This window comes from Schistocerca cancellata, chromosome 3, assembly GCF_023864275.1.
Source record: "Schistocerca cancellata isolate TAMUIC-IGC-003103 chromosome 3, iqSchCanc2.1, whole genome shotgun sequence".
Classification (NCBI taxonomy): Eukaryota; Metazoa; Arthropoda; class Insecta; order Orthoptera; family Acrididae; genus Schistocerca; species Schistocerca cancellata.
Window position 1 is genome coordinate 186437734 of NC_064628.1, and position 19196 is coordinate 186456929.

The window sequence follows — 19196 nt, forward strand, 5'->3', positions numbered from 1 at the left end:
ACGGGTGCAGCGATCGTTACTTCGTTTTCGAAATTATTAATCTCTTCGTGGTCGTGTGATTTCATTCATTCCTTAGAGTACCGAGCAAGGTGACACAGTGCTCAACACATTGGACTTGCTTTCGGAAGGACGATGGTTCGAATATCCATACAGCCATTCAGATTTAGGTTTTTCGTGGTTTCTCTAAATCGCTTGAGGCAAAAGCCGGGACTGTTCTTTCGAAAGGGCAGAGCCTATTTCCTTCCCTATCCTTTCCTAATCTGAGCTTTTGCTCTGCCTTTAATAACTTTGTTGTCGGCGGGACGCCAAAATCTTTTTTCCTTCCTTCCAATCCATAATAATGCATGATTATGTAATCACCATCATGTATTTTGCTTTTTATTTTTTTATTTGGCTTCATAACTAATCGCTAATCCATAACACATAATTACGTAATCACCTTCATGTACTGTACTTTTAATTGTTTCTCTGGCTCCATGATTAAGTACTAGAGCATTTTACCTTACATATTTTACTTATTCTGTCGGTTAATTTATTTTTACCCTCTTCCTGTCTTTCATACTAACTTATACTACGTATTTCACTTCAAATTTCAATCATTATCTTTGCCCTGTCATTTCATTTAGGGAGTTGATACACCATACCAGGTAATGGGACAGTCCAGTAGATTCGTTGCTAAGATTAGAGGACACAATATGAGATTTGTATATCACATTTTATTGTAAGAGCCTTGCCAATTTCCACTATTTAACTTTCTTTCTTAGTAAATCCATGGCTATCTTTTATTATGCTTCACCTCGTGAAATCTGCCTAAGCTCAAGTGAACGAAGACAATAACAGTGATCAGTCATTGTTGTTGTTGTCTTTACTACAGGGGTCTTCAAGATGGCGTAGAGAAACGTCGAAACTGGTCGAATAAATAAATTACTTTTCTCAACCGTCTTGTACAAAGATGGACTTATGGAGACGTTTAGACAGTGTTCGCTTTTATCTCATTATACTACTGCTGATACGTATTTCGGTTTGTGAAATTTACGTGATTTGTTAATTTCCGTACAAAGAAATGTAGAAATATTTCGAAACATATTTGAAGCATCTGAATTCATTGTTGGAGTGAGAAAGTACCTAGCTGTTCTTCTGTTAGTAGAACTTATAAGGAAATTTCATCCAAACCCTAAATTAAGAGAATGATGTGATGGATCCTGATAGTGCGAACATATCGGGCGAAGGATAGGGAGAAACCGCAAATGAATACGCAAAAGAGAGGTAGAGAAAAAGAGAGCCAGAGAGAGGGAGAGAGAGAGAGAGAGAGAGAGAGAGAGAGAGAGAGAGAGAGAGAAATGGTTGTTGAGAGCAAAGTGAGTTCTTACCAACTCACCATAGGTGAAATTAGTGTGTGGACGAAAACAATAAAAAAATCTTTCGTTCTCTTCTATTTGACCTATGCAGAAAGTTACACTCTCAGATGCTTCCCTTTAGTCAATTCAGATGTCTTACTGACATTTGCCAGTTGTTCTTCGTAATGTCACAATGTTAGTGTAGTAAATGCTTACAGTTTTCCATATTATTTCTCTCAAAAAGATCGACAAAATTTGATGTAACTTTGATATTTTTAAAAGAGAATATTGTCTCAGCTACAGCAAAGACAGGATGCTGTCAGTTTGTAATTCATTAAATACAAGTCTTACTTGGGGATAGTGACGCTCTTCCACTCATAAAGTGTAAAGTTGGTGTGCTCTCTGCCTGGAACGTGACACCAGTGGTCGGGAGTCTGCATAGCAAAATTGTACGTGTGGACACTCAGGATGTTGATGATTGGACCAAAGCAATTGAAAACAATGTTTAATCTCTTCTGGAATTTTCCTCTAGAGCCGATGGCGTCCAGGATGTCCTCAAAAGCTGGTACAACCATTAGATCTTGATGGTGTTCGGCAGTCTGCTGGACAGCCTGTAATCGAAGAAGGTATTATCAACTGCACATCTCGGTAACAAACCTACCTATTGACTGAAAAATCGTGGGTGGGTAATATCGGTGACACTAACTTTACTTGAAACCATCTAGAAGTATTTATCAAAATGTGAAAAGAAGTAAAATTCCCTGCGTCACCATACATTTATGATAAAGATGATATTGAATTACAAAATTTGAATTACGTGAGTTTTAAACTGATTTCGTTGAATACTGCGTAATAATATGAAAAGAATTATAAATCAGGTGTACACTTTTTGAGAATATTGAACTAAAACAAATGCTACTGGGAGTGGATATTTCAGCTACATCGTTCTTGATTTAGAAGTGAAATTTTGCGCAATTGATTCGATCTTCTTCGAAGATTCCGAAAACACCCAAGTGGAACATCTGTAAGCTAATTTCGCTTTCTGACTTCATGTTATATAATTATTTGTGTCTTGGCTTCAGTAGAATCGCAAGACTGCTCAACAAACGGTATGGTAATCATCTTGAATTCCCGGTAACATTTATTACGGATGGTGAATTGACCCACATTTGATCCGGCAAATAACGTACCGAATTATTCCATTGTTGTCGCAGTTTCCACCGTCAAATCCCGTAGAAACTACTAGAGATCACACAAATAATTTTATGGCCGTATTCGGTGTCTGAAGTAGCCTGTCGCTCATTTGCATGGCGTACAGTGGTTTTCTAGGTGCATCAAGTGCATAGAATGATCAGACACATTCGCCGGTTGTTACAATTCGCTACCCATATTATTACCCCACTTTCTCGGAACGTCTTGAGTACTCTTTCTCTTTGGCTCTAGGCAGGCAGTTCGACATCCATGTCTGTATCCGTCGTCATCACCGCTGTACCAGCAGACACGTCTCCCAGTTCGCCATCTCCAATGTCTCACCTTTACGACGGTGTTGCAACTTTCTCACCCCCTTCTTAGACGTGGTCTCGAGAATGTTCAATTCTTCTGAGTCTGCCCTATTCGCTTGGACCCTTTGTCGATGCATCTGATGTAACGTGTTATTCATTTGTGTTTCACAACTTTACTGCGTTCTTTTTCATTTTTGCAACTTTTCAATATTTCGTTTACTTCTATTTGCGATCAAGCTACGCTTCTAAGCTGAGCAAGTTTATGTACATGTAATGATCACATTTCTCTCCAATATTGTTTCTGAGCTGCGAGTAGTTATTCGCTCAGCTGGAGACGAAACGAGAAATCCCGCAATGAAGTAAACACGCAATTAACAGACCAAGGCCATGTACTGATTTTTTAATGTTAAACATACGTGAGCAACACATGTTTCAACAGAAGCGAAGATGATACTATTTAATCATGTACTTATCTTGCAGGGACTTGTAGTGGAACAATTTTGGAGAGTTCTTGATTTTAAGATTGAAATATTTTCCAAATACTTTAAGTCTTAATACTTAAGTAGACATATTGTATAAGGCATGCAGCTCTCTATTACTTTTTAATTTGATGGAGTTCTTCGTAATTAGAAGAAAAACAAACTACTGATATTACAATAACATACACTAGAAGTTATATTGCAGGTGTTGTAAGAAGAAATTGAGATGTGTCGGAGAACTGAGGTAGCAAATGCTTTGAACATACGGGGGTGTAACTTTAATAGTGGCAACTACTTATGTACAGCTCGTACAAAATAAATAGGTGTTTCAAAATTTTACTGACCTTCAAAGTAGTCGCCAGCATTGTGTATAGCCCGTTGCCAGCGACGTGGAAGTCGTAGGATACTCTTAGTAGTGCCAGTTGTGTTGACAGTTCGAACGGCGCGGTCTATTGCCCGACGAATTCGTAGCAGTTCTGAAGCGAATGCCATGAAGTGTTTCCTTCAGTTTAGAAATCGAGTTGAACTCACGAGGGCTTAAGTCAGGGAGTGCAGTAGGTGGTATAGCATTTAGCAGCCCCATCAGTCAAACAAATCAGTAACAGCTTGCACTGTACGTGCAAAATGATGGTCAGGTTCTGCAAAAAGTGTCATCACTTCTGACTCTATGCTGTTCACTTTTGAAACACAATCTACGACCAGCTTAGAGGCAGAAGTGGTAACAGTAAAGAAAATTTTTTTGTGTTTTGAGTAAAAGTAGTTTGAGCATGACCTTTCTGGCGCGCGCGAATTTATTCACGGCTTTGTTGAGTTGGTTTGACTACCCAACAAACTGTGAACGGCGTTGCTAATGATGTCTTAATGGCATAAAAGGCTGTCTATGATAATTTGGATACGTGTCAGGTCATACAACTTCATGTTGACTAGATCCCAGGATCGCGCAAATCGTGAGAGGCAGAGGTCTGAGATGGCGGACGGGCGTAGATCATCGCATACAGGGCAACTTGAACTTGACAGGATAGAAAATGACGTACAACAAAACGTATCGAATGCAAATCACGAAACCGAACGAAGTGACAATGCAGAGGGAATGGTGGCAATTTCGCGATTGGAATATCAGGTTGCGACCGCATAAAACCGAACAGATGACGGATCTAGTGGTTCAGAAACAGAATCAGAGGACGTGCAACTTCGGTACGTTGAGCCAAATGTTGTAATTCTGAATCAAACGGGATAGTTTCCTACGGAAAGAATGTGTGTAAGTGCGTTAGCACTATGCACAGAAGTCGGTGCGAAGTCACATGAAAGACGCGAAAGGCAAAGTTTACACGAAATGGAGACAAAGGACGATAGCGAAGAGTCTGATAGTGTATTCGCAATGTTGAAGCAACTCACTGTAGATGTCAAGCCAACTAACGCATAGTTAGAAGACTTAAAAACAGAAACAAATGCAGGGTTAGAAGACTTAAAAACAGAAACAAATGTTTCTATAAATGATCTCAAATTTGAAACCAATGGAAAAGTTCACAAAAACGTTAATGAACAGTTTACTGAAATCCGGAAAGATGCGAGAGACTAGCGCGAACTAATTCAATCGCTTATGGCCGATCAGAAAAAGATGAGTACTGACATTGACCAGGTGCAGGATGCAGTGTCTAATATCAACCAAAGAGTTGATAACTTAGCACGTAAGGCGTCTGGTAAGGCGCAACAAATCGTGGAAGAACTCAATGTCAGAAAACGTGCCACGCGAGCGGCGTTAAAAAGATTCGATAGATGCATTGTAAACATCGTCTCGAAAAATAAGCAGCAGTATGAAAAGATACGTACAGAACTGAAGCAGTGTATTGAGAACCGTGCAGAAAAAATGGTGAGGCGACGGAATCGACAGTATCATATGACATAGTGGTGGAAAAAAATCCAGAGATAACCAAGTCCGTTATGCAGTCTTTCGTGTCAGTTGACACCGGACCGTATCAGACCCGGAAAGGTTATGAGATTCCATCTGTATGTCCACAAGATGTTGAGTCAGTATTTTCCGATCAGAAACATAAGCAAATGGTAGAAGTACAGCTGAGAGAGGAGAGCGAAGCAGGTACTGTGTGTTCACAGCAGACAAAGATGCGTGAAGCGGTAACTGCGCGCATATCAACAGACCGGCAGCCGACCCTCCGAACGTACGTGAACGACGCGATAACAGAGCAGTTTACTGCGCCACACATACCAAATTCTCAATTTTCGAGTTACGGTACAACAGGTCATATACCGCTGGTCAATATGAAGCAAGTACAAAGACAAAACACTGATCCAGTAACGGGAAATTTAACCATATCTTCCAGTCCGATACACGAGGAAAGGTATGGTTTAGATAATTGCAACTCCCTAAGTAGATGCGATGCTAGATGGGACTCAAATATGTCGTCTCAGGATCCAAATGCGATAGTAAGAATAAAGGAAAACAGGACGCAATTGGAGGGAACGGAAAATGTTGCGAAAACACAAACGCCATATGGTGCAATAGAAAAATTTGACAATGATCACAGTTTGACAGTCAGAAATTTTCAACATTACAAAGAAAACGGGAACGTCTTGCACCCCCGCAGGTTTATACATCAGTTCCAAATCGGTTTACCAGAACATTGGTCACTTACAAGGGAACCTCCCCATCGCACCCCCCTCAGATTTAGTTATAAGTTGGCACAGTGGATAGGCCTTGAAAAACTGAACACAGATCAATAGAGAGAACAGGAAGAAGTTGTGTGGAACTATGAAAAAATAAGCAAAATATACAAACTGAGTAGTCCATGTGGAAGATATGCAATATCAAGTAGAACATGAGCGCAGGAGTGCCGTGGTCCCGTGGTTAGCGTGAGCAGCTCTGGAACGAGAGGTCCTCGGTTCCAGTCTTCCCTCGAGTGAGAAGTTTAATTTTTTATTTTCAGTTTATGTGACAAACTCTTATGTTTTCATCACTTTTTTGGGAGTGATTATCACATCTACAAGAAAACCTAAATCGGGCAAGGTAGAAGAATCTTTTTACCCATTCGCCAAGTGTACAAGTTAGGTGGGTGTACAAGTTAGGTGGGTCGACAACATATTCCTGTACTCGGTCGCTAATGACCCTAGCAGTTTTGCGCCCTAAAACCACAAAAAAAAAAAAAACATATTCCTGTCATGAGACGCACATGCCGTGACCAGTGTCGTATAGAATATATCAGACGTGTTTTCCTGTGGAGGAATCAGTTGACCTATGACCTTGCGATCAAATGTTTTCGGTTCCCATTGGAGAGGCACGTCCTTTTGTCTACTAATCGCACGGTTCTGCGGTGCGGTCGCAAAACACAGACACTAAATTTATTACAGTGAACAGAGACGTCAATGAACGAACGGACAGATCAAAACTTTGCGAAAATAAAGAAAGTAAAATTTTTACTCGAGATAAAACTTGAACCAAGGACCTCTCGTTCAACAACTACGCACGCTAACCACGGGACCACGGCGCTGCTTGTTACTCATGATCCTTGATGTTGCCTATTTTCTGCATGGACTATTCAGTTTGTATATTTTGCTTATTTTTTTATAGTTCCACACAACTTCTTCCTGTTTTCTCGATTGTTCTGTGTTCAGTTTTTCAAGGCCTGTCCACTGTGCCAACTTATAACTAAATCTGAGGGGTGCGCGATGGGGAGGTTCCCTTGTTAGCCATAAACTTGATTTCATTTGTGGTCACATGGAAGGCGCACCAGCGGAAACGATGCGAAGAGTCGCCGCAAACTGTCAGTCGTATGAACAATTTAAGTCTGCATTCTTGGAGCGATACTGCTCCGTGGAAACCCAAAATAGAATTAAATATGAATTGTTACAGAAGGCGTCATTTGAAAATTCGGTAGAAAAGAAGCCAGTTAGATTTTTGAAGAAATGACGAAGAAGAATCAGTGTTTAGACAATCCATACAGTGATTGGGAACTGATATGCGTGCGCACAATGAAGTTACCCTCGCGTTGTCAGCAGTCGTTGGTTAGCAGAGCTGGAGATAATATATATGCATTTAAAGGGATGTTAAGAGAACCTAAATTCATCTTCAGTGAAGATGACGTGAAGAAACAACGTGCACTGAGAGGAACCAATGGTAGGGGGAATAATAGCAACCGATTGGCTTTAATAGTGCTTACAATGGCAATGGTGATATTGGGAAAGGTAATCGTTTTGGGAAGAATAGTAATCGTCCATGGGATAATAATACCTATGGTTTCGGCAACTCACAGAGGTCAAACAATAACTGTGGTTTTAATGAGCCGCGGAATTACAATAATGGCTTTGGTTCCAGAAATTATGGTAGTAACAATAATTCGTCATATGATCGCCATGCAAACGAAGCAAGAAGGTTTAGAGGTTTTCCACTACAAAACCCAAATTATTCGGGTGGAACTACAATGCCTAGAACGCAGAAAGGTCGGGAGAATCAGACTTCTGCAAGACAATACAGGCGAGATGAACCGGTACAGGGAGTCGAGTTGAGGCCACCAAACCCTGGTAAGAAACAGAATTGACGAGATGAGTGGTACGCATACCAGTCACAAGAGATTCAGTCGCCAAATGAAGTTGATTTTATAATTAAATATGTAAATAGACTTAGGCAGCCGGTGTGGTCGTGCGGTTCTAGGCTCTACAGTCTGGAACCCCGTGACCGCTACGGTCGTAGGTTCCAATCCTGCCTCGGGCATGGATGTGTGTGATGTCCTTAGGTTAGTTAGGTTTAAATAGTTCTAAGTTCTAGGGGACTTATGACCTCAGATGTTAAGTTCCATAGTGCTCAGAGCCATTTGGACCATTTGTAAATAGACTTAGCTTTGGTCAACAAGATTCTGAAGTAGCATGCTGAGAGACAATTGACTGGGAATCGTACGATGTTGTTAACAGTTAATGTAGGCAACTGTACAAAAACTGATGATGACCAAATTGTGGAGGATGTAGTTCATGTCCGCAGCTCGTGGTCGTGCGGTAGCGTTCTCGCTTCCCACGCCCGGGTTCCCGGGTTCGATTCCCGGCGGGGTCAGGGATTTTCTCTACCTCGTGATGACTGGGTGTTGTGTGATGTCCTTAGGTTAGTTAGGTTTAAGTAGTTCTAAGTTCTAGGGGACTGATGACCATAGATGTTAAGTCCCATAGTGCTCAGAGCCATTTGAACCATTTTTTGATGTAGTTCATTTATACGAAACCGAGAGAGGAATGGTATACCAAGAGGATAATGCACCATTGGCAATACCAATATTGATACACAAGTCAGATAATGTTTATAGGACAGGGACTTATCCGGAAAATAGTTACATTCCCACCAGTACCCAGAGTACAACATCAACATCTAGTACAATTGGCACTGAGCAATTTGAAGGCTGCAGTGTTAAATAGAAAGAACCGAGCAGAGAAAACGGCTACCTCACCAGTGTTTTCACTAGAACGAAAAGTACTTGTGGAAACCCACCATCTCTCTAGGAAGAAAAAACATCAAAGCTATAAATCCTTTTCGGTATATAAACGCCCTATGGAACTAAGTAAAATAGTTCATGATAATGAAGTCAAATTGATTAACCCAAAAGCAGAAAAATCATTGGGCTTGCACCATGTGAATCACTTGAAAGTGTATAAAGGGTAAAACAGTAAATATTAACTCCACTAGAAAAATTACATGTATCAAATATCCAGATTCCAATATGAGCAAAATCTAGAAGTCAAAGAGTAGGGAAGCTAAGAAAATGCATACAAATAAAAAAAAATTAATTTGTACTTATTAAAATAAATTAGTTAAATTTCTCAATATATCAAGAAGATAGTTGTGAAGGAAGAACGATAAAGTAAGAACTAAAGTAACTCTTCTGGAGAAGAAATGTGTTATGAAGGATAAGCAGAAAGAAAGGAGGAACAGAAAGATTACCATGTGGATAATTTGACGAAATAGTAGTAGATTCTCTCTTAAAATGTGGTGTAAAATAGAAAGAAGTTGATTTTTTGTAGATGAAAGGAAGCCAAGAAAATAAGTGTGTAAAGACTTAGGTAAGAAGGAAATTTTCATTTGTGGCTTGTTCCGTCGCAGACGGTGGACACATGTAGTTGAGGAGATATTTTGGAGGAAAATGAGAAGCATTTATGATTTGTGGAAGTTACCACAAGTTGATATTAAACGGAGATGTGTGGGAAATATATATAAAAGAATGATAGGAGATAAAAATTGAGAGATAGAATTGAAGTATTAAGGAAAGTGCGAACCATGTTATTTCTTGGAAGGATGCAGACAGAGGGAAGTGAGCTGAACACAGGGATGATTTCAATAAGAAAGAGTAAGACAGGGGGAGGAAGTAATATGAAAGTCTACTGTTTAGAAGAAGGAGAAAGAGGTAACTATAATTAAGAAAAGTACAAGTTCTAGAACAATTCAGTAGGACAAAAATGGAAATTTGTGGTAATGTCTTATGGGACCAAACCGCTGAGGTCATCAGTCCCTAAGCTTACACACTGCTTAATTTAACTTAAACTAGCTTACGCTAAGGACGTCACACACATCCATGCCCGAGGGAGGAATCGAGCCTCCGACGCGGGAAGTCGCGCGGACCGTGGTAATAAGATACCCCAGACCGCTCGGTTACACCGCGCGACACCAGTAGGACAGCGGAGACAGATTTGGAAAGAAAAAAAGAGATATATTGTATTTCAAAGTTCTGTTACGGCTTATGCCGAAAAGAAGAGACTGCCGAGAAAAATAAGCTGGAGTCGGAGTCAAGGTGCGGAGATTTTATAATATGATGTACGTGTAGTTAAAAAAAAATCTTTATTCATGTGAAAGTCACATGGGATCTTCAGAACAACAGTTTTGCTAAAGTGCTAGATCCTTAGCATAAGGAGATATGAGGGACGTCCACCAAACCGGAATGGGGGCAGACATGTTACATAAAGGACGAACAAATGTTTGAATTCACCGGAAAAAGAAGAGGTGCATATCTGTAACCCAAGATACAGAACGGCTGAAACTATCATCATACCATACGGAAGCCAGTGACTGCGAAACATTCCCTGAACACTCATGGGAGTAAGCAAGAGAACGATGGAAGACTGTCCAATCTATCCAGATGAACAACCTGACACAATAAAGGATACACAACGATTTGAAAGAAAATAACATAAGAATGGATTATACAACAACGAGGTTAAGCAGGTCTTAAATCCCAATTCCCGGTCCAGAGAAGAACGAAGGCACAAGTGAGAGGACAGCAATATGCAACAAGAAAAGAAGATTCAATGCAGAAGATTAGGAAGAAACCTTTCTAAATACCATTCCATATAAGACCATTATTGCATCTACCTAACTACAAATAATCGAATTTTAATTGTTCCAGCAGTACAAATGTCCGATATTCCTTATGGCAAATTGCAACACTTTCAAATGAACACACCGAGAGATGGGAGATGACTATTCGTATATAAAACAGGAGGCAGATTAACTAACGATGGATTGGCATAAAGATTCGAGGATTGACGAAGAATATAAGTTTTTATGCTGCTAATTATAGATCTATAATATAATTTTGTCATGGGTACATGCAGAATGGAACAAAGGCAATCAAGCATTCACAATACACTCAAACCTTCTGCAATCTTTCTCTCTGCCGACTTCCATTTCATGCTCAGACGAGACACATCGAGGCACATGAAGATGAGAATGACGACTTCAGTGAGCCACATTGCATAAAAAAAATTAAGTATGAGAATAAAACACAAGTACTGAAAAAGGGGAGGATAATTTAAAATGAAGTGTTCCTCATCTTCAGTACACCTCTACACCATTTAACGTAAATCTTGATGCAAAAAAAAAAAAAAAAAAAAGAATGGTGTTAATTTATAAAGAATCTCTAACTTGTTTAAATTTATATTAAAAGAGAGACAATCATAGAATAGAAAGAAAAGGCTTCATATTACTTAAATAATTGTATTAAATCAGAAAACTAGGAAAAACATGTACAATTTTAGAAAAACATTACTTTAGTGCTCAAATCAGTAATATATACTAAATCAATTGCGGTTGAAAGATAACAAAAAAGAGACTGAAAGAAAAACTATTTCATTATGCCATATTAAAATGGAGAGTTGGTCAATATAAATATACAACAATTGCTACACTCAGCAGTTGAGAACAATTTTGAACTGACTTCAATCAATTTCTCAGTTGTCGATTGATCCAGCGGAAAATTGAACATGGAAGGAGGAGGATATGTAAGGTGGCAGCTTGAATGAATATCAGTTTCACACTTTACATGAGATTTTATACATCGTAACAAGTAGAAGGATATGTCACCTGACATACTTTGGTGATAATGGGCAGATTTGCCTATCAAAATGTACAGTATGTATGCAAAGTGATGACAATCGATTCGATGGTATTAACACACCGAACCCAAATCCTGCATGTCAATGAGCAAAAGGCAAAAATAGCTGCTGGAAGAAACGTTATAGTTTTTGGGGCAGACGCGACTTGCACCATCATGGCTACCGAGAGGAAAGTCCGTTGTTTTCAGAATATGGCTCTGTGGCATCGAACTGCATCTGTACGCCATGTACGCAAGTTTTCCGCCAAGGCGAAGAAGATTGGTCGATCGAATGGAAATGAAATGGAAATGAGCGTTTGGCGTCATTGGCCGGGAGGCCCCTCGCGGGGCAGGTCCGGCCGCCTTGGCGCAGGTCTTATTACATTCGGCGCCACATTGGGCGACCTGCACGCCGGATGGGGATGAAATGATGATGAACACAACACAACACCCAGTCCCTGAGCGGAGAAAATCTCCGACCCAGCCGGGAATCGAACCCGGGCCCGGAGGACGGCAATCCGTCACGCTGACCACTCAGCTACTGGGGCGGACAGGTCGATCGAATGTCTAGTTGAGTAGGCCGTGAGCTGCCATAAATGCTGATGTAGTGTCTCGTGCAGCGTGAGCACAGTTGAGTTGAGTTGAGCTCACATCTGGAGACAGTGTGAAGGCCCGTTGTAGTGTTTTGCGCCCGCAGCTCGTGGTCGTGCGGTAGCGTTCTCGCTTCCCGCACCCGCGTTCCCGGGTTCGATTCCCGGCGGGGTCAGGGATTTTCTCTGCCTCGTGATGACTGGGTGTTGTGTGATGTCCTTAGGTTAGGTAGGTTTAAGTAGTTCTAAGTTCTTGGGGACTGATGAACGTAGATGTTAAGTCGCATAGTGCCCAGAGCCATTTGAACCTTTTTTTTTTTTATCCGGTGAACGGTCGGATTTGGTTTTTTTTTTGTAATTATTGTATAGATATTTTTTTTTTTGTTATCTGGAGAGATTACTTGGCGCTTAAAATTGGCTTTACCGTGTGGGTTGATTCATATCAGTGCCAGTTCATACAATTCTTTTTTACTGTGTGTATTGGGGTTTGTATTTTGTAATTATTGTGATACATAAATTTCCTGTAAACTGGAGAGATTAGTTAACATTTAAAATTGTCCTTACGTGTGGGCTGATTTATGCCAGTGGCAGTTACACATGATTCCTTTTACTGCGTGCAGTCGGATTTGTATTTTGTAACTACTGAGATACATAATTTTACTGTTAACTGGAGAGATTAGTTAACGCTAAAAATGGTCTTGTTGGCTTGTAGTGATGTTACTTCAAAACCTTGTGGGCTGATATGTCAGTGACAGTTCACATATAACTTTCCGCTGTGTGTATTAGGATTTGTATGTTGTACTACTGAAATTTAATGTTCTCTATTTCTGCTGTAGGCATACAGTGTGCCCGGTAATGGTTTCTATGTGGGTCGCGGTATTGAATTTCACGACCTGTATTATGTCTGCCAGTCAAAGATTTTTGTATGAATCATGATCAGACAAGGTAACAGGTTGAAGAGTTCCTGTATTTGAAACAAAGCTCTAGGTGTTAGACAATTTGGTGTTAAATTGTTCCTTCTCATTTTACAAAGTGTAGCATTGTATTCCAGATGATTCGGATGATTCAGTTACTGCAAAGTTGTTTGAGATGCACTAGGATAGACCACTGCCTTGCGGTCGATGTTTGATTATCTAACTGGCGTGAATCCTGGAGAGCGTAAAAAGTGGTTCCATGGCCTGCTAGCCTGTGTGACAAAAGGTATATTTGTTGATCCACTGTTTTAATTACTTTATCAAAAAAAAGTTTCGTTGTGTTCTGAGCGCAAGATTAATTACTGCTGAGACTTGGTGCTTCCTCGGGTGCCCATTTCATATGTTTTGTTGGATACTTCCACCGATTAAACACGTATTTGTGTAAAATAATAAATTGAGGCATTAACTCACCAATTAGAGTTGAGGGGCTTGTCATGATTTTGGGTTCCGAACTGTAATTTCAAATTGTCACATGAGCCAATCACTGTAAAGTTTAAGAGTTTTCAGGTTCTTCGAACATTTGTCTTGGTTAAGTTATATGAAAAACCTAATGAGTATAAGTCCTTGTTGTGAGCTGTTAGACTTCAAGCAGCTATTGCTGCCAAAACTTACTAGAACAGAGCGTCTCCATACTCTTCATTAAGACATTTTGATTTTATTGTTCATTCAACTAGTTAGCCTTTCCTACTGGTTATCATGTAACCAGTTTCTGTGACTACAAGCCTAATTTAAATTTCGGAACAGCTGTCAAGTGGGATTTTCTAAATCCTTTTAATTTTTCTAAGGTTGGTTTAATTTCACTTAATGGGTCTTTCATTTATTTGACAAATTATTTTATCCTGTTTAAATTTAGTTGAATGTATGTCTTGGTGTAAAGATTAAAGCAGCCGCTACTGTTGATCTATGAAGCTTGCTTGATGACCTTAGGGTAATAAGTACAGTTAAATTATATTCAGCTTTGATCGGCTGCAAGTCGTGTATCATTCAAGATTGCTTAATCACGGGTCTCTGTAATTTGTCAAGATATCGAGTTTGTCTGATAAATTCGTATTGTGCACTAGACTGTTTCATTTGGGCACTAGCACCTTACCCCTACAACATAGCTCGTTACAGTCTCAATCTGCAGCAGGAATTTGAGCAGCAGTTGATAGCACAGCGACACAACGAACTGTAACGAATCATTTATTTCAAGGACAGCCCCGAACAAGACACACTGTAGTGTACATTGCACTGACTCCAAAACACCGCAGTTTTCATTTTCAGTGGTAGCAAGCTTGGCTCATTGGAGGGCAAGGTGAAGGTCTGTTGTGTTTTCTGATTAAAGCTCGTTCCGCCTCGGTGCCAGTGACGGTCGTTTTTTGGTTAGAAAGAGGCTAGCGGGGGCCTGCAACCAACCTGTCTCGATGCTAGATACACTACTGGCCATTAAAATTGCTACACCAAGAAGAAATGCAGATGATAAACGGGTTCAAATGGGTGTGAGTTCTTAAGGACCAAACTGCAGAGGTCATCGATCCCTAGACTTACACACTACTTAAACTGCCGGTGTGGCCGTGCGGTTACAGGCGCTTCAGTCTGGAACCGCGTGACCGCTACGGTCGCAGGTTCGAATCCTGCCTCGGGCATGGATGTGTGTGATGTCCTTAGGTTAGTTAGGTTTAATTAGTTCCAAGTTCTAGGCGACTGATGACCTCAGAAGTTGAGTCGCATAGTTCTCAGAGCCATTTGAACCATTTGAACTTAAACTAACCTGTGCTAAGAACAACACACACACCCATGCCCGAGGGAGGACTCAAACCTCCAGCGGGAGGGGCCGCACAGTCAGTGACATGGCGCCTCTAACCGCACGGCCACTCCAGGCGGCTGAAAAACGCGTATTCATTGGACAGATATATTATACTAGAACTGACATGTGATTACATTTTCACGCAATTTTGGTGCATAGAACCTGAGAAATCAGTGCCCAGAACAACCACCTCTGGCCGTAATAACGGCCTTGATACGCCTGGGCATTGAGTCAAACAGAGCTTGGATGGCGTGTACAGGTACAGCTGCCCATGCAGCTTCAACACGATACCACAGTTGATCAAGAGTAGTGACTGGCGTATTGTGACGAGCCAGTTGCTCGGCAGCCTCTGACCAGACGTTTTCAAGTGGTGGGAGATCTGCAGAATGGGCAGGCCAAGGCAGCAGTCGAACATTTTCTGTATCCAGAAAGGACCGTACATTACCTGCAACGTGCAGTCGTGCATTATCCTGCTCAAATGTAGGGTTTCGCAGGGATTGAATGAAGGGTAGAGCCAAGGGTCGTAACACATCTGAAATGTAACGTCCACTGTTCAAAGTGCCGTCAATGGGAACAAGAGGTGACCGAGACGTGTAACCAATGGCACCCCATACTATCACACCGGGTGATACGCCAGTATGGCGATGACGAATACACGCTTCCAATGTGCGTTCAACACGATGTCACCAAACACGGATGCGACCATCATGATCCTGTAAACAGAACCTGTATTCATCCGAAAAAATGACGTTTTGACATTCGTGCAGCCAGGTTCGTCATTGAGTACACCATCGCAGGCGCTCCTGTCTGTGATGCAGCGTCAAGGGTAACCGCAGCCATGGTCTCCGAGCTGATAGTCCATGCTGCTGCAAACGTCGTCGAACTGTTCGTGCAGATGGTTGTTGTCTTGCAAACGTCCCCATCTGTTGACTCAGGGATCGAGACGTGGCTGCACGATCCGTTACAGTCATGCGGATAAGATGCCTGTCATCTCGACTGCTAGTGATACGAGGCCGTTGGGATCCAGCACGGCGCTCCGTATCACCATCCTGAACCCACCGATTCCATATTCTGCTAACAGTCATTGGATCTCGACCAAACCGAGCAGCAGTGTCGCGATATGATAAACCACAATCGCGATAGGCTACAATCCGAGCTTTATCAAAGTCGGAAACGTGATGGTACGCATTTGTCCTCCTTCCACGAGGCATCACAACAACGTTTCACCAGGCAACGCCGGTCAACTGCTGTTTGTGTCACCGCCCGCCAACCTTGTGTGAATGCTCTGAAAAGCTAATCATTTGCATATCACAGCATATTATTCCTGTTGGTTAAATTTCGTGTCTATAGCACGTCATCTTCGTGGTGTAGCAACTTTAATGGCCAATAGTGTACATTGGAACTACACCTGGTGTTATGGTCTGGGGTGCTATTTCATATGACAGCAGGATAGCTCTACTGGTTATCCCAAGCACACTGACCGCAAATTTGTTCCTCAGTTGGGTGGTTCGACCTGTTGTGCTGCATTCCAGGGAGTGTTTTCCAACAGGGTAACGGTCGTCCACATACTGCTGTTGTAACCCAACAGAGTGTCGATTGGTTGCCTTCGACACCAGATCTGTCTTCAGTCAAGCACATATGACGCATCGTCAGAAAACAACTCTAGGATCATCGACAACCAGCATTAATTGTCCCTATATCGACTAACGAAGTGCAAAAGGCGTGCAACTCCATCTAACAAACTGACATCCGGCACATGTGCAACACAATTCACGCAGATTCGCATGCTTGCATTCAACTTTCTGGCAGTTACATCGATTATTACAGTACCAGCATTCCTGATTTGCGGTTCTTTGCCTCGCTCTTACATTCACCTGTGATCTTGAAATGTTAATCACTTAAATATGTTACCTAGGAAAATGTATTCCCGAAATTTCATTACCCTACGTTAATTATATCTTGGTATTGCAGCTTTCTTCCGACAGTGTAGTGCGTGGATGATTTGCTTTGTTTTTTCTCGTAGAGGGATGCTAATTGTTCAGAGCCCTTGTGAGCCTTCAATTTTTATGGTTTCTTGTTGGACTGCCTCAACTGTAATCGGTTCTGGGATTTGCTTCGTCTGAACGATTACGTTAGTTTCTTGTTCTTGTCTGTTCATTTGCGTTTCCAATGTTGAGTCGCCAACGCTGACTATTAATTCATTGTCACGAGCAGTATCATGCCAGGTAGCGTCAGGAGCGTGAGACTTACGCGGTCTGTCCGGCGGTCGCCGCTGCGTGGGTTGAAGGCAGCGCTGACACGTCGGCAGCCTCACAGCTTCGACGGCCGGCAGCTGCGCCATTCGGTGTTGCATACATGCCGAGCGAACATGGCCTTTGTGCTTTGTGCCGCCGCAAAAGGCGCAATTCTTGGCTGCCCATCATACATTACGACAGCACGATAACTACAAACATGTGCTTCTGTAAATCTACTGACATTTGCCTAATTGAAGTAAGGCGGGGAGCTTGTGAGCAGAAGACTACTTTTCTGCAAAATTACTCATTACCACTCCATACCTGCCAGGTCAGTCGAGAGCGCTAATGCGCTGCTTCCTGGACTGGGGTAGGCTCGCCAGCCCCGACGAGGGCCAGTGCGCTGTTTTTTTTAGGCGCTCTTCCACATCCCACTAGGTGCATGCGGGACTGGTCCCCACGTTCCACCTCAGTTCCACGACTCAGTGACATTTGAAACACGTTCTCACTATTTCATGATTTACAGTAGATGCAGACAGCTGGGGTACACTGATTATGTCCCGGGCGGTATGGGGTGGCGGCAGGAAGGGCATCTGGCCACCCCTTCAAATTAACCTTGCCAAATCCGTTGCCAGCAGTAGTGGATGTGGGGAGAGAGATGGCGGCTTGCCTCCAACTGCGCAACGCCACGCGCTGTTAACAGCCAACTGCCCAACACTACAATAGCAAATTCCAACAATGCAAACCAGCCCGAAACGCCACGCGCTGTTAACAGCCAACTGCCCAACACTACAATAGCAAATTCCAACAATGCAAACCAGCCACAGGCTGTACACAGCATAGTCAGTGATTTTCATATAGAGCGCTACATGGCGTTACCAACATAAAAACCTAAACAGCCTACTTACAAGAGTTTTCTCTATCCATGTCTCAATGGCAAACAAATTCGTTATCTGAACGCTCTGGTCAAATAAATATTTCAGTCAGTCTCTCGTATTAGGCTGACTCACCTCTGCTTCTAATATGAATCCTTTAAGAGCCTCAAATACCGCAGCTAGCTACTGCAACGGCCGCTTTGACTTAATGTGAGCGGAGCAGCATCAGAATGCAGCGCACAGCACACGCCGAAAGTCTGTTAACCACAGCCGGAATAAGCCGACTGAAAGCTTCGGCTATTCGCGCAGTCTTACTAGACCGACAATAACCTCCATATGTCTCAATGTCGCCGGCCGGAGTGGCCGTGCGGTTCTAGGCACTACAGTCTGGAACCGCGAGACCGCTACGGTCGCAGGTTCGAATCCTGCCTCGGGCATGGATGTGTGTGATGTCCTTAGATTAGTTAGATTTAAGTAGTTCTAAGTTCTAGGCGACTGATGACCTCAGAAGTTAAGTCCCATAGTGCTCAGAGCCATTTTTTTCAAATGGTTCGAATGGCTCTGAGGACTACGAGACTTAACATCTGTGGTCATCAGTCCTCTAGAACTTAGAACTACTTAAACCTAACTAACCTAAGAACATCACACACATTCATGCCCTAAGCACGATTCGAACCTGTGACCGTAGCAGCCGCGCAGTTCCAGACTGTAGCGCCTAGAACCGCTTGGCCGCACCGGACGGCGCAATTGGGGTAATATGGTGGACTACAATCCTGAATCAAACAAACCTACTTTCAGAAAAAAAATTAAAAAATGTGTTGCGTTACTTACTGAACGCCCGTCATATTAGGTGATGGATTTAGTGGACTATGGTGTACGGATGTATACAGTGTGACATATCGAAGTTTGGGTTGGTCCATGGAGCGTGGATGGCTAGCCAAAATGGTTAAGGCGACCGCTCACGATAGCCCGATATCCGACTTCGAATCCTAGTCCGGCACAAATTTTCATGTCATTATTGAGTAGTAGATTTATACAGAAAGCAGCTGACGTCTTGCAAGTCGCAGT

The 19196-nt window shown here is 42.1% G+C and overlaps 1 protein-coding gene across 2 annotated transcripts in view; it reads right to left on the reverse strand.

The window, feature by feature from the left end:
• The window catches only part of LOC126174806 (solute carrier family 22 member 7-like), a 197761-nt gene that overhangs the window by 157966 nt on the left and 20599 nt on the right, over window positions 1–19196 (reverse strand). The window contains exons 2-3 of one of the 2 annotated variants that reach the window (XM_049921180.1): window positions 3663–3794; window positions 1689–1948 (exon numbers count right to left, since the gene is read on the reverse strand). In XM_049921180.1, coding sequence (XP_049777137.1) covers window positions 1689–1948; window positions 3663–3683 — 281 coding nt within the window. In that variant the 5' untranslated portion in view covers window positions 3684–3794. The remainder of the gene's footprint in view (window positions 1–1688; window positions 1949–3662; window positions 3795–19196) is intronic. The other variant, XM_049921179.1, reaches the window with a different exon arrangement.